This window comes from Schistocerca cancellata, chromosome 3 (genome assembly GCF_023864275.1).
Source record: "Schistocerca cancellata isolate TAMUIC-IGC-003103 chromosome 3, iqSchCanc2.1, whole genome shotgun sequence".
Taxonomy (NCBI): Eukaryota; Metazoa; Arthropoda; class Insecta; order Orthoptera; family Acrididae; genus Schistocerca; species Schistocerca cancellata.
Window position 1 is genome coordinate 71,649,374 of NC_064628.1, and position 24,952 is coordinate 71,674,325.

Here is a 24,952-nt window from a genome sequence, read left to right on the forward strand (position 1 = left end):
TAAGTAAAACAAAGTAAATAAGAATAAATTCTCATAAAATGGAAGTGCCGCTGCTTTTAGGGGAGCAGCAGGTGGAGATTGTCAATTCATTCCTGTATCTAGGTAATGTGTTGATAGAAGATGGTGGAGCCAGAGAAGATGTGAAGAACTGCATGAAGAAGGCAAACGCTGCCTTCATATAACTGTACCCAATATGGAGAAACAGAAACATCACATGCAAAACCAAAATTCATATTTTCAATACAAATGCATTGTCTGTTCTTCAAGAAACAAAGATAACATCGTAGTTACAGAGCTTCATAAATAGGTGTCTCTGGTGCATAATGAATATCTGGTGGCCAGAAAAAATAAATAATGATGATTTCTGGAGAAAAATAAACAAGACACCTATAGAGGAACAGATACATGATAGAAAGTAGAGGTACATGGAGGAGGATGGTGGAAGGGGAAGCAAGGAAAGTTGGCCAAGACCTGGGTGGAACTGAGAGAAATGGCCAAAGACAGAGATGCGTTGCGAGTTCTCTTGGGTGTCCTGTGACCCCATAGGGGTCAAAGGAATTAAGGCATGTAAGCCAATGTCCAGAAAGTAGGTACTGATTTGGAAAAAAAAAAAGACCCTTCTTTCTTCAATCCAAAATTTATTTTTACAACAAACAGCATTTCTTAAACTATTTTTCTACATAGTTGTCACCACAGTTCAGACATAAGTCATAGTGAGAAATCAAATTTTCTATGCCCTATTCATACAAAGATGGCACTAGTGAAAAGAGACAGTGTTTTTTGCATAATTTTTTGCTTGCTGAATCCCTTCCCAGAGGTGAAAGTGTCAATGTAGTACAGCACAGAGAAGCACAGAGAAACACTGAGAAAAGTTCGGTATGCAGTTCAAAACAAAAGCCGTATAATGCTCAGTCAAGGCATTGTGTTGCTTCAAGACAGTGCAAGTCCCCTGTCTGCTGGTGCCACTCAAAACCTTATTCAACAATTCAACTGAGAGCAGTTCATTTGCCTGCTGTACAGCCCCAATCTCACACCTTCTGTCTACTACTTGTTCTTAAACTTGAAACATGATTCTGGAGGAAAGTGCTTTCACAGAAATGGCAAGGCAAAAAACAGTGTTCAACAGTGGCTGTCTTCACTAGCAGCATCTTTCTACGAAGAGTGTTACAGTTTTGTCTTGTGAACATTTTTACTTAACAACTTAGATGACACTTAAATGTCTCTGTCTTATCAGACACAGACTGTTACATGCTCTTTGGCACAATGAAAGTGTTTTGTCATTGTTAAGCTTTGCTGTGTAGACTTTTAATAAACTATTGTTTCTGAACAAAGAAAAACCTGTATTGTTGCGAAATAACTAAACAAAGAGGGCATAGAAAAGCTGGTTTTCTGCTACAGAAACTGCAGAAGAAGGCTATTAATTACATTAGAAATCTATCATGTAAGTAGTCCTGCAGAAATAAATTTAAATAATTTCAAATACTGACTATACAGCTATGGAATAAATATGTTTTTAAGAGTAAACTTTCTTACTTTGCAAAACAAAGATGTTAACAACACAGCATTAAATTCATAGAAAACTGTTACGTACAGACAAAAAATGCTTAAGTTAAGCAAAAAGTAACCTGAAATTGCTGGATTCATATTTAATGATAAATTTCCGTGCTGATCAAGAACACAAAAATATGGTCTTCTTTCAAACAAAAATTAAGAAGTCACCTGATCTTGGCTTGTTACAATGCAAGGGATTTTTAGCACCAGTTCACAAGGTTTCCATGATACTTAAATGACAGAGTGGAATAAAAGGCAATTATTCCCTTGGTAATTTATCTGCCACAAAATAATAAATTGTAAATATAATATACAGAAGTATGCAATGATGCATTGTAAACTTTACCTGAAACTTGAAATTTGTCTGAAGCTAGAAAACTGCTTGTAGTAAGTGTAAACGTGAAACTATTACATGTTTCTGTTAGAAGTGTCTTCCATAAATATAAAATGATCTGTTAATTTTTACCCTGAGATGTCCAGTATCACTGTAAAGGTGATCAACAGATGAAAAATTAATAAATGAATTAGTCCCTTACATACCAGGAAGTGCTAATGATTGGCAGTTGTCAATCCATGAGCTGGCACTTACATTAAAATTGTTCGTAGGATGCACTTGCTGTTGTCCAATTGTTAGTTACCCTATTTGAGGAAAGTTCTATGTGCCGGTTGTCTGTGAAAGCACAAGCTACATCCTGTGTGTGTTTGTATTTCACTATTTGTATGTTGTGTTTCAGAGGTGTAGAGAAAGAACCAGCCAAGTATTTGCCTAAACAAATGTGGAAAACTGACTAAACACCATACACCAGCAGGCCAATGGCCATTATTTCCGGAATATGGATTAGATCCTTTTCTGGCTCAGTTGCCTGTCATCTCCATTTCGTGCATTAAGCAATATGAGTAGGTCGAATATATGCAGAAATGCAAGTTGCCAATGATACTAGTCTAATGAAAACCTAACAAAAGCACTTATAAAACTCAGTAACATTAGCATACCTTCTTTCGAAACTGCAACAGAGCCAATAATAACTAAATCAACTTTGATCTTGGCATCCAATCCAATGGGTTTTCCATACAGCTCAAGTCCTTTTCGAGATGCTCCAACTCTACAATCTTTATTTGATGCACCCACTGGCAACTGTATTTGTTTTAATAATCCATTACGTAAACGTGGTATTGGCACTAACACAGTTTTTCCTGCCTGTGAGCAAAACAAAAATAAAATAAAACTCATCATACACATGAGAAACTAATGGCAGTAATTTAAATAAGATGAGAATATTTAAATTATTTAAATAAGAAATATACAATAAAGTACAAAAATCACATTAAAAAAGGGATTAAACATTTCACACCTTTGGTTCATGGCATGGTAGTTGTCCCAAAATCCTTTAACCACAATTTCACATTTATTGTTTGTATGCTAATTAGTTCATCATTATTACCTTGCAAAACACCTTCTGCCCTCCCTATGTTATCAGTGCCTGAAGAGTTCAACTGGAGCTTGACCACTAGGGAAGTATCTATAAAGATGTTCTACAGGCAAACTTTTTTTTCCAGTATTCTACCAAAAGAAATCCATCTTGCTATTTGCGTAATCTATGATTGAATGTATGTAATTGTTCCACTAAGTAAAGCCACAAAATATTTCCAAAGTATTTGAATGAAATGACTAGCTCTACTGGTTAATCATGATGCCAAAAACTACTGGATTTTGAGTTTTTAAAGCCTACTACTGTGTAGTTACTGTGTATTTATACTTGTTTGCATCACTTGGATACTTTTCCACCCTCCATTTTGATAAATGTGCCACATTTGAAGTGTGCCAAGATTGCAAACAATATTATCCGAATAATTTATTAACATATTATGCACAATCCTATCATACATTCTTGGGGCACAATTAAATTACTTCAGCATCTGTAGTGACTCTTCATTCATGACAATATGTTACATTCTGGCTGTCAGGATGTTTTCAATTAAGTCAAAAACCTAGATCAATATTACACATTACAATAATTTCCCTGACAGATTTTGATGTAGTACAAAATCCGAAGCTTTTATAAAGTCAAAAACCACTGAATCCAAATCTGACTTTTAAGATACAATGTGTCAAGAGCATGTGTCTGAGCACTGGTGCTCACATAATCTGTATGTTGCTTACCAAGGAGACTGTCGTTTCATTCTGGGTACATAATTAAAGTCATAGTCCAGTACAACTAGTGGTGATTGATACAGAGTATTGAACTCAAGGTTTAAGTTTCAATAATTTCATCTGATCCCCCTCCACCCTGCCTCCCCAAGAAGGTGGTGGTGTATTGCCATGAGAATCCAATACTCATGATATACAGGGTGAGCACAAAGTCTTGCCCCGATTATAAAAATTTTTAACAGAATAACCATTTGACATAATAAGTTACATTTGATGTCATTTGGTAGGTTAGTGTTACTAGTTGTTGTGACCAATAGACGGCGCTTGTGCTCTACAACACCGACGCAGTCTGTTAGGTCACGTTAGTTGCTGGCGAAATGGCGTCAAAGCAGGAGAAAGCACAATGTGTGCTTTGGTTTCACGAAATGAAACCGCCCATCAGTGCCCAGTGCAAATTTTGGGCTTCTTATGGAAGCAGCCCTCCTGACGTTAAATCAATAAAGTGATGGTATGCAACGTTTAATGAAACAGGCAGCATTGAAGATCGTCCTCAAAGTGGCAGGCCTCGTGTGAGTGATGCAACTGCTGATTGTGTTCGGCAATCGTTTCAAAGGAGTCCATCTAAATCAACTCATCAAGCATCACGTGAACTTCAAATACCGCAAGCAAGTGTGGTGAAGATTCTTCATGAAAGTCTTACGTTGCGTGCTTACAAAGTGAAAATCGTGCAGGCATTGCAACTGAATGATTTGCTGACACGTGCTGAATTTGCAACTGAGATTCTCAACAGGATTGATGGTGCTATCAATTACTTAAATCGCATATGCTTTACTGATGAATCCACCTTTCATGTCAGTGAAATGGTAAATAGGCATTATGTCCATATATGGGATTCAGAGTCTCCACATGCTACTGTACAGTTACAGTGAGACAGCACAAAATTGAATGTTTGCTGCGGCCTCATGCATAACAAGGTTTTTGGACCATTTTTCTTTGCAGAAAAATCCATTACCACTAACATTTACTTAGATGTTTTGCAACAGGTCATTGCCCCACAGTTAGAAGAATATCAGCCATGGATAATTTTCCAGCAAGATGGAACACCCTGCCCCACTGGGCTTTGATAGTGCATGATTTCCTGGATGAAACATTTCCGGATCAGTGGACTGGAAAGAATGGTCCAACACCCCGGCCATTCCGCTCTCCAGGCATGACACCCCTTGACTTTTTTTTTCTGGGGCTATATCAAGGATAGAGTCTTCGTCACACCAGTTGCTGATGTCAATGAACTGAAGGCTAGGATATAAGCTGCTGTGGGTACTGTGACAGAACACGTTACAAAACACCTGGCGGGAACTGGAATACCGACTCGACATTCTCCGAGCTACCACGGGAGCACACATTGAGGTTTACTAATGTAAGTGGTCTTAATAAAAAACTAGTAACACTAACCTACGTAACGGCATCAAATGTAAATTATTATTTCAAACAGTTATTCTGTAATAAATTGTTATAATCAGGTCACAACTTTGTACTCACCCTGTATAATTTTATGAACACACCACAGTATATGAGTTTGTAAGCTTTTAAATATTTGTGTTGAGTAGCATACTATTATTCGTGAAAACTGCTGAAAAATGAACAAAGGAAATGTGTAACTGATGTGGAAGTTACTGAAGATTAAAAGGATGACACAGCAACAGTTTGAAAGTGGGTAGTGCAGTTCAGCTGCCAAGAGGATTTTTCCTGACCTCTTAAATCACTGAACAGCAGCCAGTGAATAAAATGGAAGCAATCACCTTCATAATCAATTACAGGCCAGTTTCAGTGTCCTCACACTTTCTAAATTACTTGAGAGAGTAATTGTTGTTGAGATGGAATCTTTCTTCAGTAAATACAGCTTGCTTAGCAAATCACAACATGGATTCCTAGAAGAGAAATTCAAACAGCAGTACCAACTTTTTTCTGTACAGTGTTGAATAAAGGAAGCAAAGAATCAGATGTTTAAATTCTTATTTAGGTGATAGAAGAAAATGTGCAATACCATATTTGAAAAATGAGGAGCAGTTTCTAACAGTGAAAAATATCATGCCAAAGTGTTTCTGTGCTTCCAAATGGAAAAAATGGGCCATTTTTGTACCTTATTAATATAACATATCACAGTGGCCAAATTTGATACACAACACCAAGAAAGGGTTGCATAAGTAGCTCAAAGTTAATGAACTATTGTGATTATATTAGTTAGGAGTGTACTCAAGTGTTTGAAATGCAAAACGGTAATGAGAACAAGTTGTCTGATTACAGAATATCTTATGATAAATAAACACCCACTGTCAGCCACTGTAGCTGAGTGGACAGCATGCTGGCTTGTCATGCCGGGAGGCGCTGGGTTCAATTTCCAGATGGATTGGAGATTTTCTCTGCTCTGGAACTCGGTGTTTGTGTCATCTTCATCATCATCATTTCATCCTCATTGACACACAAGTCGCTGAAGTGTCACCTCAAAAGACTTGCACCAGGCAATCAGGTCTATCCGCCGGGAGGCCCTAGCCACACATTTCAATGAATACCCACTGAATAAGGATAAGTGTGTTCAGGAAAGGTCGTTTTTTGTTGTTGTTTTTTTTTTTTCTTTTTTTTTTTTTTTTTTTGCCCCGTCTCCTGTGGACATAAATGTTGAATCACTGTCTCCAGGAAAAATATAAACAAACTACTCCAGTCCCATTACAGAATTATCCAATCCCATTGGAGGCAAGGCCACCTGTGAAACCAGTCAAAGCAGGCAAAGTTATGTTGCTGTCGACAACTCAATGCCTCTCCTATTCGGTAAGTAGTTATCTTTACTCTTGAATTGTTTGCTTTCTTTCAAGAGTTTTAATTCCCATACTTATTAGATATTTTGATGCATGAGCATCTTACATGGAAAATCATATCAGTTAATATGTGTAAAATTATTAGCTGTGCTCTGTACTCATTAAACTGTATCACAACCATAATAACTACTGCCCTGGAAGAAATGTGCAACCGATTAATACATCCACAGTCACAAATGGGATTAAAATTTAGGGTGGGAGATGTGCAGCCTATGTGGATAGGGTATTCAGGCCCCAGAAGAGAGCAGTTGTAATAATTTACTAACACAAACAAAATACAATCCTGTAGCGACTGTTTCAGTAAAATGTTGTGCTAAAAGTGAACCGCCAAAGACTGCAATTTCGAATCAGAAAATTTGTGAGAAGTTGAAAACATGTGCTAAAGAGATTGCCTACACTATGCTTGTCTGTCCTCTTGTAGAGTACTTCTGTGTGGGGTGGTATCCTTACCAGATAGGTTTGACAGATGACATCAAAAAATTTCAAAGGAGGGGACCTCATTTTGTATTGTCGTGAAATAAGGGAGTGTGTGTCATGGACACGATGCTCAAGTGGGTGGTATCATAAAAATGAAAGTGCATCTCACTGCAGTGAGATTTTTTCACAAAATTTCAATCACCAACTTTCTCCACTGAATCCAAAGATATTTTGTTGTCTCCTATGGAGACATGACAATCATAATTTTTATTTCCCTTAATTTGTTTCTGCAGGTGTCTCTACGAGATGTGCAAAGAATAAGAGACAGCAACAAAGAGTAATGTAAAACTGGTCTGTGTACATTACCTGACAATTTTGCAGACATTCAGACAACAAACAGCAATAATCTTTTCAAGATTGTCAGCAGGGCAGAAGTAATAATTAAGAAAAGCCAAGGAAACTTTACACATGAAAAACTGCAAAGGAAGCATTATGAACAATCTGTAGACTCAGCTGTTCAACAAAAAAAATTCAGACAGGCAACTAAATATGGCCTTAATAAGTAATGATAAGCATGGTAGTATAGACATGGAAAAATTTTAATGTGGTGAAAAATCAAAATGACACGATGACTGAAATAGCAATGCTGACAAATGTTAACTGCAAGAGAGCAGAGATACGTGACGAAACTTTACATGAATAGAGATCTCCACTCTGCCCCCTTTCCTCTCCTGGATTCAGGAGGTATGACAAATGTTTGCTTGGAGAAACATGCAAATAGTTTGGTATTCCACAGGTTTACATGCCTATAAGTTCTGCAGGTGAAGAAGATACTGGAAGAATGTACGATGAGATAAATTATACAGATGGTTAAGGGAGCCACAAATTTAACTGTGCTGGGAGAATAGAATTCAACAGCAGGAAAAGGAAAAATGGTTAGAGAACTTGGAGAGGGGTATACAAATAATAGGATAAAGTGCCTTGTAAAGTTTTACACAAAGTATAATTTAACCACTGTTAACACTTGGTTTAGGAACCATTAAAGGAAGCTGTACATCCGAGAGAGGCCTAGAGATACCAGAAAGTTTCAGATAAATTATATAATAGCTGTTCAAAAAGAATCCGACATTTATTTGATCTTTATTCAGATACAGTTGTTTGACACTAGTCACCTTCAAAGTTGTACTTTCAGTTTCTACGCAACTCTCCCAATGCTGCTGCTCTGCTGGAAGCAGCAGAACTGACTCAATGCTAGATCAGGGGAACAGGGAAGCTGACAGACCACAGCTGACAAACAACAGCCGTATTGTATTTGGTCTCTAATGACCTCGTTGTCGACGGGACATTAAACACTAATATCCTCCTCCTCCTCAAAAAAACTCTGAATTGAGAGTGGGTGCATTATCATGGCAGAGGTGCCAACTGCACACAGTAAACTGTTTGCACCTCCCTGCTTCAAGAAGGTGATGCAGAAACTCTCGGTAGTACTCTTTGTTGACATTAGTACCTTCTGGGGCATACTCATGATAAGACTACACCACAGGAATCAAAAAAGATGGTCAGCAAGGGTTCACACTGCTGCAGACTTTCCTTGCTTTTTTGGGTCTTGCGGATGATGGATGCTTCCATTGGGATGACTGGAACTTTGTTCCTGAATAATACCGATAAACCCAAGACTCGTCAACAGTGTTTACTGAAATAAGAAAGTCCAAATTAATGTTTACAGATTCCAGCATGTCCTGTGTGATGTGTGAATGAAGTTGCTTCTGCTCAGTTGTTAGCAAATTTGGCACAAAATTTGCTGAGATCCTCCTGAGGAACAAGTATTCCTTTAAAATGGAATGAAAGTAGCCAATGCTACTTTTAACCTCATCTGCAAGTTCACTGATTTGTCTATCCTGCATCACCAGGGTCTTACATGATCAATAACAACCTCATTTGTGGATGTTGACTACCTGAACATGCTTCACTCTTCACTGATGAGTAGCCATCTTTGAAGCAGTTGTACCACTCCTTTATCCACTGCTTCGTTCCCAAACACTTGTCAAATCTCGTGCATTGTTTTCAACCTGAGAATTGTCAAGCTTAAAACAAACTTTGATGCAGTAATGTTGCTCAACTCTTTTCTGTCATTTTACCCACAACACAAAATCGGACAACTACCACTTACATATGTCCACTTGTCAACAACTAGACAGTGACTAGTTGCTATCACAGTCATGAAAAAAATCAGGCATGCACACTACGTATGTCCATGAACACAGAAAGCATGCATGCCTCGATACCACTGTTGGTTTCAACAATAACAAATAAAGTTGGATACTTTTACAAAATTCTTTGTATAATGGTAAGAATGAAATTTTGAAACCAATTTTTAAACTGCAAAACATTTCAAGGGACAAATGTGGACTCTTGGTATACTTAATGGTTATGATTGCTGAATAAAACTGAAGAAATTGCAGAAAATAATGAAATTAAGAAAATAGGACCTGGACAAGTGAGGGAACCCAAGGTTTTAAATGGAGCAATAGGTAACAAGTGACTGAAAGAAGAGAAAGGAATACAACAGCTGAAGCTCAGAGAGACAAATTGACAAGGCTCGGCAGAAATTATTTGACAATACAACAGACATTGAATGAAATTAAGGAAAGAGGAAAATATGCAGCAAATGGAACAGGAAAAAATGAATACTGGTGTCAAAAAAGTGAGCCTGACATAATGTGCAAAATGGCGAAGCTGGTATGGCTAGTGGGATATGCAGTGCTGTGGAACATTGCATGGATAGAGGAAGATAGATGCCACCTACAGCAAAATTCAGACACCTCTGGAGTACACACTGAAGAAATGTGAACATATGTTTAAAGCGTTTGCAGTTTTAGAGAAAGCTTTAGCAAATGTTCAATGGAATGCACTCTTTGAAATTTTGAAGGTAGCATGGATAAAATAGAGTGAGCAACAGATTATCTACAACTCATGCAGACATCAGACTGCAGAAGGACATGAAAGGAAAGTGAAAGTTGAGAAAAGAGTGTGACAGATTCATTGCCTATCCCTAATGTTATCCGGTCTGCACATTTTGCAAGCAGTAAACGAACCAAAGTGTCATTTGGAAAAGGAATTTAAGTGCAGGAGGAAAAAATAAAAATTTTGAGGTTTTCTAATGACATCGAAATTCCACAACAGACAGTAAAGAAATTGGAAGGTTGAACAGAATGGACAGTATCTCAAAAAGACATTTAAGATGAATACAGACAAAAATAAAACAAGGACGATGAAATGTACTAGAATTTAATCAGATGACGCTAATGGAATTAGATTATAAAATGAGACACTAAAAGTAGTAAATGAGTTTTGCTATTTGAGCAGCAACATGACTGGAGATGGCTGAAATAGAGAGGATTTAAAATGCAGACTGGCAATGGCAAGAAAAGTGTTAACTCTTAGGAAATGTTTTCTGAAGATATTTGTCTGAAATGTAGCCTTTTAGAGAAATTAAATGTGGACAGCAAACAGTACAGACAAGAGGAAAATAGAAGTTTCAGAAATATGGTTCTACAGCAGAAAGCAATTAGATGGGTAGATCAGATATAACTAATGAATTGGGGAGAAAAGAAATTTATGGTACAACTTGATTAAAAGAAGGTATTGGTTGGTAGGACACATCTAGAGGTATGAACAAATTATCAATTTGACAATGGAGGGAAGTGTGGTGAGGATAAAAAATTATAGAACTGCTCAAGGCTTCATTAAAATAAGCAGGTTCAAATGGCTGTATGTTCCAGGAGATATAAATACATTTGTACATCATAGATCAGCATGGGGACATGTATAAAACCAGTCTTTGGACTGAAGATGACGACACCACAATCCTCTTCTAAGCATATTGTAGGAATTCTTCTGGCAAAGTACATGTTATCAAATTTTCAGATATTTACTATGGATGGGAGGAGGGGTTGCCATTGTAAAAAATATTTAATCTCAAAAGATTGTACTAAACAATTGAAAGATAACTGTGAGCAATGTTAGAATCAGTTGGAAGCAAATTTTTGATACAATAAATTTACAGGTCTCTTAGTCCTTACTTCAATCCTAGTAGTGACAGGCAGAAAGGGTGACAATCTGTTGTACCAGAATTCCATGTAGGAGAAACCAGGAATTGTATCAAAGCTTACAATATAATCAAGAGCTATCTGGAGTATATTATTATTGACAGTTTTTTAATGCTTAAAGCAATGTTTCCAGAAAGTATTATAATGTAATTAAGACACAAAGTCTCTGAATAAAATTAGGACAATGTAAGAAATGTGCCACTGTCAGGAAGTCTGACAAAAAGGTCCAGACGTTAAGTTCATGAAATGGTAAATGAAAGACACTGGTGACATTATGAGATCTAAAAATACCTTAAATGATCATTTCAGGTCAATTTAAGTAGACTCAGAGAGAATGTCTCTGACACAATTTATATCGAAACTTATTAACACTATCATTTTGCATGAAAGCCACAGACGATAGTAGTATTGGAGAAAAAAAAAAAAAAGAGAGAGAGCCAAGTGCAGCAATTAAGAAATCACTGAAATAATGACTCAAATACACATGATTATATGTCACACAGGATAGTAAATATTTGTACAGCTCTCATTAGTCAATGGCTAATTGCTTCTACTTCTTGTGGACTGTTACCTTTAGTCCTAAATTACTTACATTCTAACAAGAGTTGTAATACAGATTTTTGGTGGAGCACACAGAAATCTTTAATAAAAGCTGTGGAGCAAAAGCTGAACAAAAATATTTGATAGCTGAAATACACGAGATTTTGTGCAACACACCAGTTGAAATTGTAAAACATTTTCTCACAATCTCTTCTGGAATAGTGGGATTTATATGCAGGGATTTTAGCTAGAACAATACAAGACACACACACACACACTTTTATTTCTTCTAGGGTTTTACTGCTTTTTGAGTGAAGCCCCTTAGCACACCTCTTAAGACCATTATGGATTAACACAAACTTTTTTCCTTAATAAGGTTTCTATATATATTTCTCTCTCTCTTTAAAAATTGTGACTTGTAAGATCAATTTTTAATGCACACCCCATGTGATACTTCTCATTTATTTCCTAAATCGATTATTTACATTCTCATTTTTTATTATGAACTGTTTTATTTCAGTTAACTCTAAGGAAACAAACAATGGAATCTGCTGTTCTGCGGCAGTCATTCATTTTTCAGTATGTCAAATATTTTCTCACAAACTTCATGTGAGATATTTCTTCTAAACTTCTTTCTGTGTTCAGCCAATGCTATACTTACCTGAGCTGACACAACTGCCCCATTCATTGGTTGATATTCTTGACCTGCTTCATGTAGAGGCTTCCACTCTCGCCTAATTTTCTTATTCCCTCTCTTCAGCTAATGCTTCCTTGTTTTTCCTCTTTTTATAAATCTATTCTTCAGATCTGTGCCATCATTGTTTATATCAATAGCAATATCTGAGAGTTATTACTTTCTGCATTGTCCTATAAAATGCGAGGTAGGTTCATTTCAAGTTTCTAGCTTGTCATCTTATTGCAATGTTAAAGAAACTGCAAGGCATGAAACAAATTACTTTCTTACTTTCCCTGCTTCTTTTCTCTTTTAGCATCACATCATCATCAGATATATAACTGTTAGCCATCTCATTGGGAGTGTAATGTAGGCCTTCAAGAGAATGAGGGAGTTGCCTGGATTGAGAATGCCTTCCAAGTTCTCTAGAGTTACGCACCAAGAACTTGACTCTGCAGAAGAACATATGTTATACACTGTAGTGCTTAACCTACTGCATTAGGAAGAAAGAAATTATGCAGGTTTCCTAAAGTCAATCTCACCGCCTGAGTCCGTGTCAGTGTCTTCGTCCACCTTGTACACTTTGTCTTCTTTCTAAGCAAAGCCAATCCGTGATGTTTTTGTTCTTGATGGTAAAGGTATTTGAATAACATACAGATACACTGTATGTCTTATATTTGTTATCTGAGTAAAAGTATCATTGACAAAAATCACTGCTGCTCTGCGTGACCTCTCTTACAAGATTTTACATTACCTTGCTTTTGTGCAGTGAAGTTCCCACAACAGTTTGCACTCCTCCACTATGAAACACGGCTTAGTTTTGCCATGAGACACTATTCACACTGCCCTTATCGTTTTGTCAAAGGTTATATTAGTCAAAACAGAAAGAACCTAACATACTGTTCTGAAACAGAAAGAACCTAACATACTGTTCCCAGCTGATCTTTCTCGTTGCCACAATGAAAAGTGGGTTAAGTCACTAGCGACAGGACAACCGACAATACCCTATAACTTAACTGAAGCATCACCATTGCATATCTCTTGAGACACTGGGAATGGGGGCCCACACCTCTCTCCCCTCATGAAGCCCTTGTTTTGATCCATATGTCTAACTGGTTAAGTCAGTTTGGCCACTCTCGAGCTTCACACACACACACACACACACACACACACACACACACACACACACAAACGCGCGCGCGCGCGCATGCGTAACCTGTATGCGCAAAAGCAGCATACAGGTTTACATGAAGATCTGTAGACAAAATATGGAAAGTGTACACAAAGCATAGGTCTGACAGTAGTTTTAAATACAAGTAGGGTTGTTCATTGAAAAATCTGTCGCAGATCTGTAATTCTACAAGCAGAAAAACTAAGTAAATATCAAAAGTATATAAACAATATGAGAAAAGTATTTATTCTACAGAAGTGTGCAGTAAGAATACTGCACAAAACTGACAATTGATTATCTTGCACATTCTTACACTTCCACACCTATAAATACATTCTCTAATAGTATTTATGGTTAATAACAAGAGCAAATTTGGAATGAACTGTGCACTTCACAACCACAATACTAAAAGTAGTTCAATACAGACTATGCATCTTAGATTTAGAAAATCTACAGCACAGCAGGTTATGGTACGTATTAGGCAGGAAACTGAAGATCTGCAGGTATTCAAAAACAAAGACACTGTTTTTAAAAGTTGTAAGAAATTTATGGACTCTGGGTTGTAAATTCTACACCACTCTAATGTTAATATCGAAATGATCTTGACTTTGACAGCATACAGACTGCTGATTGTGATTTGTGTAAAGTTACATAAATGATTTATTTTAAGTACTAGATATAAACAGAAAGAGGAACTGCAGTAGGTTTTTTCAAAGTAGCTGTTTTGTTCTAAAACACAAAAACACATATACAGATTGACAATAATCAGTATGAGATTAGCACCAGTCATAATTTGCTGTTAATGTACTTTACAGAAGTAGTCTGCAGTGGCTATTTTGGCCTATTCTTGTATAATTTAATTCATTTCAGACCCTTTAAGGGTGTCCTCCATCATGGCTTTTATGGTACACGATGTGTGAATAAATGAATGTTATGGAATATTCAAATTGCTCTATAGATTATTCTGTTTTTCATTAATTAATTTATTCAGATGTCCGGATAGTCGTGCGTATTAAAGCACCGCTTCTGGGACGGGTAGATGCACTGATCCCAAGTCAAAACTGCTCGGCAGGTTAATGATGATGGTTGATATGCTGGCCAACCTTATTTTTAAGCAGTTTCCCACATCCCACTATGTGAACATCACACTGGTACCCAGTCCTGCCCCAGTTACACAATTCACAAACATTAGAATACTTTCGCTCACTTTAACAAAAATAACAGTACACACAGACAGTTGGGCATACACACATTTCATTGCAGGAAGTAACAGGGTGGCAACAGGAGGGGTACCTGACCACCTGTTAAATTAACTGCACCAAATCCATTAATAACCATGCTGACCCTGTGCTGATGTGGGGCGAAGGCTCAAGAAAAAGAAGATTAATTAATTTATTCACAATTTCCTATTATATTATGGTTTGATGTCATCTTACTTAACAACCTCCCAATTTGTTCAGTGATTTGTACCACATATTACATTCCATAGAAATGGTAACAGTTTTACGTGGTCAGTTTCATCTGCTTTAATGACACATACCTGTAGAGAAAAATGAAACTTCTCTCATGAGGTGCGCTGCTGCTTACATACAAAAATTTATTATAAGACTGTGCCCTGCACTTAATAATGAAAGGAGGCTAAGAGAATTTTTAATAATGAAAGAAGGCTTGGAGAATTTAGATTGGTTGGTTGACTGATTTGGGGAAGGAGACCAAACAGTGAGGTCATCGGTCCCATAACCTAGGATACCAGAAACCAAGGGAGGAACAATACAAACAGCACAGCCCAGTCAAGGAGAAGGGATAACGAGCAAACAAAGAGGGAAATGGAACATAAGGGCAGTAGGAGGAGGAAAGAATGGGATGGGGATGGGTGGAAACGGGTAGAGCAGGGGTGCCTCAGAAACACTACATGTGGTAGGGTTCCAGCACCTTAACAGAACCGTACCGACATTCACACCGTACAATAGTATTATCATGATACAACATGGAAACACCAGGTGAAGATGACACAAGAAAAGAGGAAACAAAATAGTACAACAAAACACAAAATCTACGGAAAAGGTGGGGAGAACCTGGCCAGTATTACTCAAATTCCAGAGGAAAATTCAAGGACTTATACCTGAGAGTGCAAACCACTTTCATGAAGAACACAGAGGACAGACGTAACCATTCAGGGGTCACACCCGAGACAAAGAAGATGGGAATGCATATTTAATGTGAAGGGCCTAAGGGAGTGGGCAGTCCAGCAAAATATGGATCACAGTGAGTGGAGCCCGACAACTACATGCGGGAGAAGGGGAGGGGGGGCTCACTGTGGAGTAAAAACTCATGGGTCAACATAGTATGACAAATACTTAGACAGCAGAGGATGGTAAAACTCCTGTCGGGAGAGACAGAGGCAAGAACACCACAAGGTGGGAGTCTCCTTGATAGCATCAAGTTTATTAGACAGGTGGAAAGCCTCACACGAGTGAGCTGATGATTGAGCAAATCTGCCCCTGTAGGGGTCACGGAGAATTGAGGGGGGGGGGGGGGAGGAGGTGACCTCCCCTTCCCGCCTAGCCAGGAACCCAAAGAAAGTCAACTGAACAAGCAGCATCACCAAGATAAGCGAGAAGGTAGTGGATGGCAGAGACCAAGGGATGGCATGAAAAACACCGAGCAATGGCCTGAAGGCCTCTCATTGAGTCTGCACACAACAAAACTTGGGTGAGGGAGGACAGTTTAACGAAACAGAAGGCCCAATAGATGGCCATCAATTCTGCACTCAACACCCCACATGTGGCTGGCAAGAGATGTGAATGCATATCCATATGATCAGCGGATTTAGAGCCATCAGTATAAAAAACAATGGCATCCTGAAACAACAGTAAGTGCGTTTGGAACAAACAATGGAACACCATTTGAGCGATGGAGGCTTTGGATCCCAAAAGAGATCCCTTTGAATCTGTGGCCAAGGAACTAACTAAGGGGAAGTGGTCGGGAGAGAAACAGGGGAAGATGACAAGGAGGGAAGAAGGAAGTCACAGTGGAGGGAAGCAAGATGAATCTCAACCGGTAAACCCACCCGAGTATGGGCAGTTGGCAAGCAATGGCCCGAAGCTGTGAAAAGAACAGAGCAGGAAGGGTGAGAAGGGGATGAGTGAATATTAGTAGCATAGGAAACTAGGAGCTGGGACCACTGTATCCCAGCGTCAATCAGACAACTTATCGACAGGGTTAGTGGAAGGCACCGATGGCTAAACGGATTCCATGATGGTAAACCAGTGCCAAGAGGAGCTAGTGTAGAAGGGGCAGCTGATACATAAACTTGACAACCGTAGTCAAGACATGACAGAACTAATGCCCAGTAAAGGTGGAGAAGTGTCAAACGATCTGCACCCCAATACATGCGAGCAAGGAAGTGAAAAACATTGACTTTATGCAACCTTCAGATGATGGATATAGGGCAACCAAGTAAACTTGTTGTCAAAAAGAAGACCCAAGAAATGGAAATCGGGGACCATGGTCAGGTGCTGGACATCGAGGTAGAGCTCCAGCTCAGGATGGAACATAGTATGGTGACAGAAATGTACCATCCTCGATTTTAAGGGAGAGAACTGAAAACTGTGCAAGAGTGCCCACGTGGAAGTGCGCCAGATGGTACCCTGGAGGTGTCATTCTGCAGAGGTCATCGAGTGGGAGCTAGGCCAAATACAAAACTCATCATATAGAGAGCAGGGGTGACCGACAGTCCAGCAGTGGCCACACGTCCATTAATAGCAATTAGAAAAAGGACACGAGCCATTCTCCTGGGTCCACGGAGGGCTGAGAATAGTATTAACCCAGACTCTGAATGACTGGTGCGATACAAATTGTTAAATAAAAACTGGGAGGGAGCACTGAAAACTCCACTAATGGAGCGTATGGAGGATGTGATGGTGCCAAGCTGTGTCATAGGCCTTACTGAGATCAAAGAGTACTGTGGCACGATGGCAGCATTGAGAAAAAGGCTGCTGAACTGCAATTTCCAATCGTAGCAGATCATCGATCAGAGACCATCCCTCTGAAAGCAGCACTGGTAAGGAGATAAAAGGTCCTGAGATTCAAGGACCCAATTGAGCCGATGAGCCACCATCCATTCTAGTAACTTGCAGGGGACACTGATCAGGCTGATGGGCTTGTTATGGTTAAACACCTGGAGGAGATATTGGCATTTTGAAGGATTGGGTATTGAAGCAATAGGTTATGGATGGAATCAAGGCCAGGAGCTGAATCGTGGGAAGTGAGGGCCAGAAGAAGTTCCCATTCAGTAAAAGGTCCACTGTAGGATTCCACCTGATGAAGGGTAAAACATAAGCAGGAAGCCTGCTTTTTCTGGAGGAGGCAGGCAGCTGGGCAGGAGGCTGACACAAATACAGTCACAAAATGAGTGGTGAGGTGTTTTGCGAGAACTGATGCATCTGTAAAAAGGTCATTTGGAAGGGCAAGACCCAGAATGGAAGATTGCCGCAGACAACCTCTGAGGGTGTGGAGTGTAGGCCACACTTGTGATAAAGGGACAGAGGAACCTAGAGAGGAGACAAAGCATTCCTAACACATCCATTTGCTCCATTTGATTAAGTAACGGGCTCCGGTGCCAAAGACGTTTAAAGATAATGACACCAGTGGAGGACGGGTGCTGCTTACAATGTTGCAAGGCACAACAATAACCACGGGTAGAGGTGGCAATGGCCATGCTCCATCATGGACCTGGCCAACAGTGAACAGAGTCTGTCAAGTGTGCAACAGCAATGCTGGCAGTGTGGATTATCTTATTGGGGAGAGCACAGATTACGTCATCAATACAACACGACAAAGAAGGTGGAATTTTAATGTTACTCCTTTCACTGACTATTTGGTCTGAATGTGATATCTCATAGATTAAAACCAGTCACCTTTTAAAATAAAAATAAATTATTTCATGCAGTTAAGACAGTTTTTAATCAACATTTTTAATAGTACCTTTCAACCGCTGCTAATTCCATGAACAATGTCCCAAAAAAATTCGATAATTGTGACCATTAAACCACTAGTTATGCTACTTACGCAATGACATTTGCTGCTGCCAGCCATCATTTTTCTTTACTTACTCCCTGAAATGCACCATGCTTAAAATAATGCAAAAATTGTATGATGGTAGCAAATGTAACGTATGAAAAACAAAACCATCATTTTTACAATCACAGGCTTTCAGTAACTATTTACAATGGATAAAATACAACGGTAACCTTTTATTAATCTTCATCTGACAGCCCCCCTCCCCCCCCCCCCCCCCCCACACACACACACACAGAGAGAGAGAGAGAGAGAGAGAGAGAGAGAGAGAGAGAGAGAGAGAGTTGTAGGAGGCCATAAGAGAATGAGTTCAATAAATAACCTGAAGATGAAATCAATGTGTGACCAGCACCTCTTTAGTAATAGATAATTTAATAAAGAACTTATGACCATTTCAGCATTACTTCCATTAGAGCCCTTATATGTTTGTTCACATACTTACCTTTTAGCATATTTTTAAATGCATGTAACAGAAAAAATGCATTTTAATTGATACATTCAGTAGCATATAGTCCACAAATAGACAATGGATAGTGTGGAGTAGCATTTAACGTGACAAGAAATCATAACACCAAACTCTCTCTCTCTCTCTCTCCCTCTCTCTCTCTCTCTCTCTCTCTCTCTCTCTCTCTCCCTCTCTATCTATCTAACGACGAGGATGCCACATTATGGCATGGCCTCAAGATGCTGAAATATGACAATCAATGGGAATGAGGTTACATGACTTAGTTGGGCAACATTCTCACTTATGTCCATCTCCTCAAAACATTCTGCCAATCTGGGAGTGATGAGGTAGGGCACTGCCTTGCTGGAGGTACATGTCACCTGTGGGGGTGAACAACCTGATGCACATAACTGGACCATTTTGTGTCACTCTCCAATAAGAAATGATGTTAGATTTATCAGGGGGCTTATTTCATCACACATAAACACCCCCTCATAAAAAACTTCCACCATCTGGCTAAATACTGCTCTTATATGAAGCGGGACACTATGACGTATGCTACCTTTCTATCTGGTTATACTATAATGTACCGTAATTCTTGAGTCCATGTGATCTTTTCCATGGTATGGTCACCAAACAGTGGTATTCCTGCCCCCATGCAAATCCTGATGTCCTGTGCGTCACACAGTGCACAAAGGTACATACCTGAAGCAATGTTATGTACTCTTAAGTGAAAAGGTGTTTCTCCTGCTGACAAATTGTTATCCAGCACTGAAACAGCAAGTGCATTGCTGTACAGAAGTCTGTTTTCTTATTACAAAGAAAGAGAGAGAGAGAGAGAGAGAGAGAGAGAGAGAGAGAGAGGAGGGCTGAAAGTGATCCTGTCATCAACACATTTTTGCTCATGACAGTTGTCTCTGTGGCCATGATTGTAATCACAGTACACACTTGACAAATTAGGATGTGAAAAACCCAGTGCCTGTTGCACAGTCACAGATGTGGACTGCCCCATACATCGTGCACTCACAATCTGGCAATGATCAAATGTGCTGATATTGTGAACTGTGCCTATTCTGTGAACAACTTTCACGTTGACAGACAATAAAAAGTTTGACAACAATCAGTCATGTGGCATATTGAACTATTATATTTGCCCGGTGATAGTAGTATTTTCTGTTAAACACAGTAGCCATGTGTAATTCAAGTGACCATCAACTAGTTAGTTAGTTAGTTAGTTAGTGTGTGTGTGTGTGTGTGTGTGAGAGAGAGAGAGAGAGAGAGAGAGAGAGAGAGAGAGAGGCTTTTTCAATTAATTTCTTGACACTCACTTATAAAGAACATTTTGTCAGCATTCATAGCAAAGAGTTTATACGGGGTGAGCACAAAAGAACTTTACACTTTCAAAAATTTATATTAACAAAACAGTGCATCTTACATGACTTAAACTGTAACCCTGAAAGATTTTTTTATGTATGGGTGCAATTACTGCATTTTACACTATCACTGCCAGAGTGTACTCATGTAGAAAATGGCAAATAATCACAACAGAAGGGTTGATGTTGGTAACTGCTGTTCGACAAGCATTTTTCCCACACTTTCACCAGAAGACACCTGGCAGAGTTTCCACTTATGTTGGGTACAAACAGTTTGAAGAGAAGGGCTGCATTTGCAAAGGTAAAAGTTCCAGCCAGTCTCCTGTGTTAGAGAAAATGTCAATCACATTTGAGGAGCATTCCAATGAGGCCCACAGAAATGTACACGTCAAGCAAACTGTAAGCTTCAGATCCCACAAACAACTTCTGTACCGATTAGATTAGATTAGATCAATACTAGTTCCATGGATCATGAATACGATATTTCGTAATGATGTGGAACGAGTCAAATTTTCCAATACATGACATAATTAAGTTAATATAACAACTTTTTTTATTTTTTTTAAATAATTTTTTGTTTGGTTTTTTCTTTTTTTCCTTAATTTATATCTAAAAATTCCTCTATGGAGTAGAAGGAGTTGTCATTCAGAAATTCTTTTAATTTCTTCTTAAATACTTGTTGGTTATCTGTCAGATTTTTGACACTATTTGGTAAGTGATCAAAGACTTTAGTGGCAGTATAATTCGCCCCTTTCTGTGCCAAAGTTAGATTTAATCTTGAATAGTGAAGATCATCCTTTCTCCTAGTATTGTAGTTATGCACACTGCTATTACTTTTGAATTGAGTTTGGTTGTTAATAACAAATTTCATAAGAGAGTATATATACTGAGAAGCTACTGTGAATATCCCTAGATCCTTAAATAAATGTCTGCAGGATGATCTTGGGTGGACTCCAGCTATTATTCTGATTACACGCTTTTGTGCAATAAATACTTTATTCCTCAGTGATGAATTACCCCAAAATATGATGCCATATGCAAGCAATGAGTGAAAATAGGCATAGTAAGCTAATTTTCTAAGATGTTTATCACCAAAATTTGCAATGATCCTTATTGCATAAGTATCTGAACTCAAATGTTTCAGCAGATCATCAATGTGTTTCTTCCAATTTAATCTCTCATCAATGGACACACCTAAAAATTTTGAATATTCTACTTTAGCTACATGCTTCTGATTAAGGTCTATATTTATTAATGGCATCATACCATTTACTGTACGGAACTGTATGTACTGTGTCTTATCAAAATTCAGCGAGAGTCCGTTTTCAAGGAACCACTTAGTAATTTTCTGAAAGACATTATTGACAATTTCATCAGTTAATTCTTGTTTGTCAGGTGTGATTACTATACTTGTATCATCAGAAAAGAGAACTAACTTTGCCTCTTCATGAATATAGAATGGCAAGTCATTAATATATATTAAGAACGACAAAGGGCCCCAAGACTGACCCTTGTGGAACCCCATTCTTGATAGTTCCCCAGATTGAGGAATGTGCTGATCTTTGCATATTATGAGAACTGCTTATTTCAACTTTCTGCACTCTTCCAGTTAGGTACAAATTAAACCATTTGTGCACTGTCCCACTCATGCCACAATACTTGAGCTTGTCTAGCAGAATTTCATGATTTACACAATCAAAAGCCTTTGAGAGATCAACAAAAAATCCCAATGGGTGGTGTTCGGTTATTCAGATCATTCAAAATTTGATTGGTGAAAGCATATATGGCATTTTCTGTTGAAAAACCTTTCTCGAAACCAAACTGACATTTTGTTAGTACTTCATTTTTACAGATATGTGAAGCTACTCTTGAATACATTACTTTCTCAAAAATTTTGGTAAAGCTGTTAGAAGGGAGATTGGACGGTAATTGTTGACATCAGATCTATCCCCTTTTTTGTGCAAAGGTATAACAATAGCATATTTTCAGGGAAAATGCCCTGTTCCAGAGAGCTATTACACAGGTGGCTGAGAATCTTACTTATCTGTTGAGAACAAGCTTTTAGTATTTTGCTGGAAATGCCATCAATTCCATGTGAGTTTTTGCTTTTAAGCAAGTTTATTATTTTCCTAATTTCAGAGGGAGAAGTGGGTGAGATTTCAATTCTATCAAACTGCATAGGTATGGCCTCTTCCATTAACAGCCTAGCATCTTCTAATGAACACCTGGATCCACAACATTTAGAAAATGATTATTAAAAATATTTTCAACTTCTGACTTTTTGTTTGTAAAGTTTTCATTCAATTTGATGGTAATACTGTCTTCCTGTGCTCTTGGTTGACCCGTTTCTCTTTTAATAATATTCCAAATTGTTTTAATTTTATTATCAGAGTTGCTGATTTCAGACATGATACACATACTTCTGGATTTTTTAATAACTTTTCTTAATATAGCACAGTAGTTTTTATAATGTTTGATAGTTTCTGGGTCACTACTCTTTCTTGCTGTCAGATACATTCCCCTTTCCTGGTTACAAGATATTTTTATACCCTTAGTAAGCCATGGTTTCTTACGAGTAGATTTAACTATTTTCTTGGGGAAGCAGTTTTCAAATGCATTTACAAAAGTGTCATGAAATAAACTATATTTTAAATTGGCATCAGGCTCACCATACACCTCATCCCAGTCTAACTGCTGTAGGCTTTCTCTGAAATTTGCAATTGTTAAATTGTTGACTGAACGTACTACTTTGGAGGACTCTTTAGTACTGGTGAATGGAGCTAAGTCATATATTGTGACTAGCTGTGCACCATGATCAGAAAGACCATTCTCAACAGGCTGAGCATTTATCTGGTTAAACTTATCTTAGTCTATAAAGAAGTTATCTATCAGTGAGCTGCTATCCTTTACCACCCAAGTAGGAAAATCAATAACGGGTGTCAAATCGAAAGAACCGAGTAATACTTCAAGGTCATTTTTCCTATTACCCTCTTTCAGAGAATCTACATTGAAGTCCCCACAAATAATAATTTGCTTCCCCTGTCTGACAGATAGCACAACAAGGAGTCCAAATTCTTCAGAAATAGATGAAAATTTCCCAATGGGGACCTATATACAGTTACAATTATAAATGTGCTTTATTTAATTTAAACTCACAGGCACATGCTTCTATGTTTCTCTACACAAAACTTTTTTGTTTCTATACTTTTTGCACAATTATAACTTTTGATGTATATGGCAACTCCTCCTTTCTCCATATTTTCTCTAATTACATGTGCAGAGAGCTTATATCCATTTACATTTACCTTATCCATATCAGTAACAATGTGATGCTCAGACAGGCATAGTATATCTATTTCATCCTCAGCTTCTAAATCTTCTAAACAAACCAAAAGCTCATCTATTTTATTCTTTAAACTCAGAATATTTTGATGAAATATACTTACATTATTTTTAATTATACTTTTATGAGAACCTTTCCTTATTCTAACATTTGCAGTACTCTCCTGTCTGAGTTTCTCATTGTGCTTAGGCCTAGTTCCTATACCAGTGGTCACATGGTGTTGAGAGGCAGATTATGTCAACTGGGTTAGGTTACTTTAATTCATCAATGCAATTACCTAGGACTGAGATACAACTTGGTGGAGACAAAATTTCTGGTGATTGGTGATCCAATGTGCTAAAATTGTGCTGTTTAATTTCTTTCCTAAACAGAAGATTTGTTTCAATCCTGACCTCTCGTAGAACTTGACATCTTTCTGTCTTACCTATCCTAAAAAAGGTGCTGCTCCAACACCTGTAACCACTGGTATTTTACCATTCATGGCAGTGCCTCCCTCCCTTAAATTTCCTGCTATAACCCCAGCCAGTTTACCATTCCCTTTCCTGTTGAGATGTAGGCCATGCCTGGTATAGTCCCACCTACTGAGTGAATCAACAGGAACCACACCAATATGAGCCCCCGCACCCGACCCAAGCAGCTGTTCCAACTCCAAATTAACTCTCCCAACAGAAGAGTTCAAATGAGGCCAGTCATGGCGTCTCAGGACAGATACAAATTCAACATTGGTGTGTCTCGATGCCGACGCAATCTTTACCAGGTCACTCTCTATACTGTACCCAGGATCTCTGTCGATACTGTTCCCTGGCCCTCCCACAATAACCACGGTGTCTTCCCTGGTAAATCTTTACAGAGTGAATCTAAATCCTCTGTCATCTGATCCAGACTAGCACTTTGTTTGAAAAAAATTGTGACCTGGTATTCTGGCCCTAATTCCTCTTGCAGAACTTGGCCTACACCTCTGGCATGAGAACTGCCTAACAACAAAACTTTCTTCCTTTTCAATGACTTTCCTACATTCTTTTTCAATTTCCTATTGGAAGTTTGTTGTGTCCTGTCTACACCTACCTCTGCTTGAGGCTCATCAGTTTCTAACTGAAGCAACAGGTCAAACTTATATTTGACATTCACCACAAAACTGTCAGACTTAGTTCTAGGCCTGTTCCTTCTGTTACCTGTTGCCACTTCCCACCTCTCTTTGCCATTCCCCCCTTAACCTGTCCAGATCTTCC

General features: G+C 38.4%; 1 protein-coding gene across 1 annotated transcript in view; it reads right to left on the minus strand.

Moving 5' to 3' along the window:
- The window catches only part of LOC126177003 (methenyltetrahydrofolate synthase domain-containing protein), a 122,613-nt gene that overhangs the window by 92,643 nt on the left and 5,018 nt on the right, over positions 1 to 24,952 (minus strand). Inside the window, exon 3 of the mRNA XM_049924218.1 lies at positions 2,545 to 2,749. Within this exon, the coding sequence (XP_049780175.1) occupies positions 2,545 to 2,749 (205 nt within the window). The remainder of the gene's footprint in view (positions 1 to 2,544; positions 2,750 to 24,952) is intronic.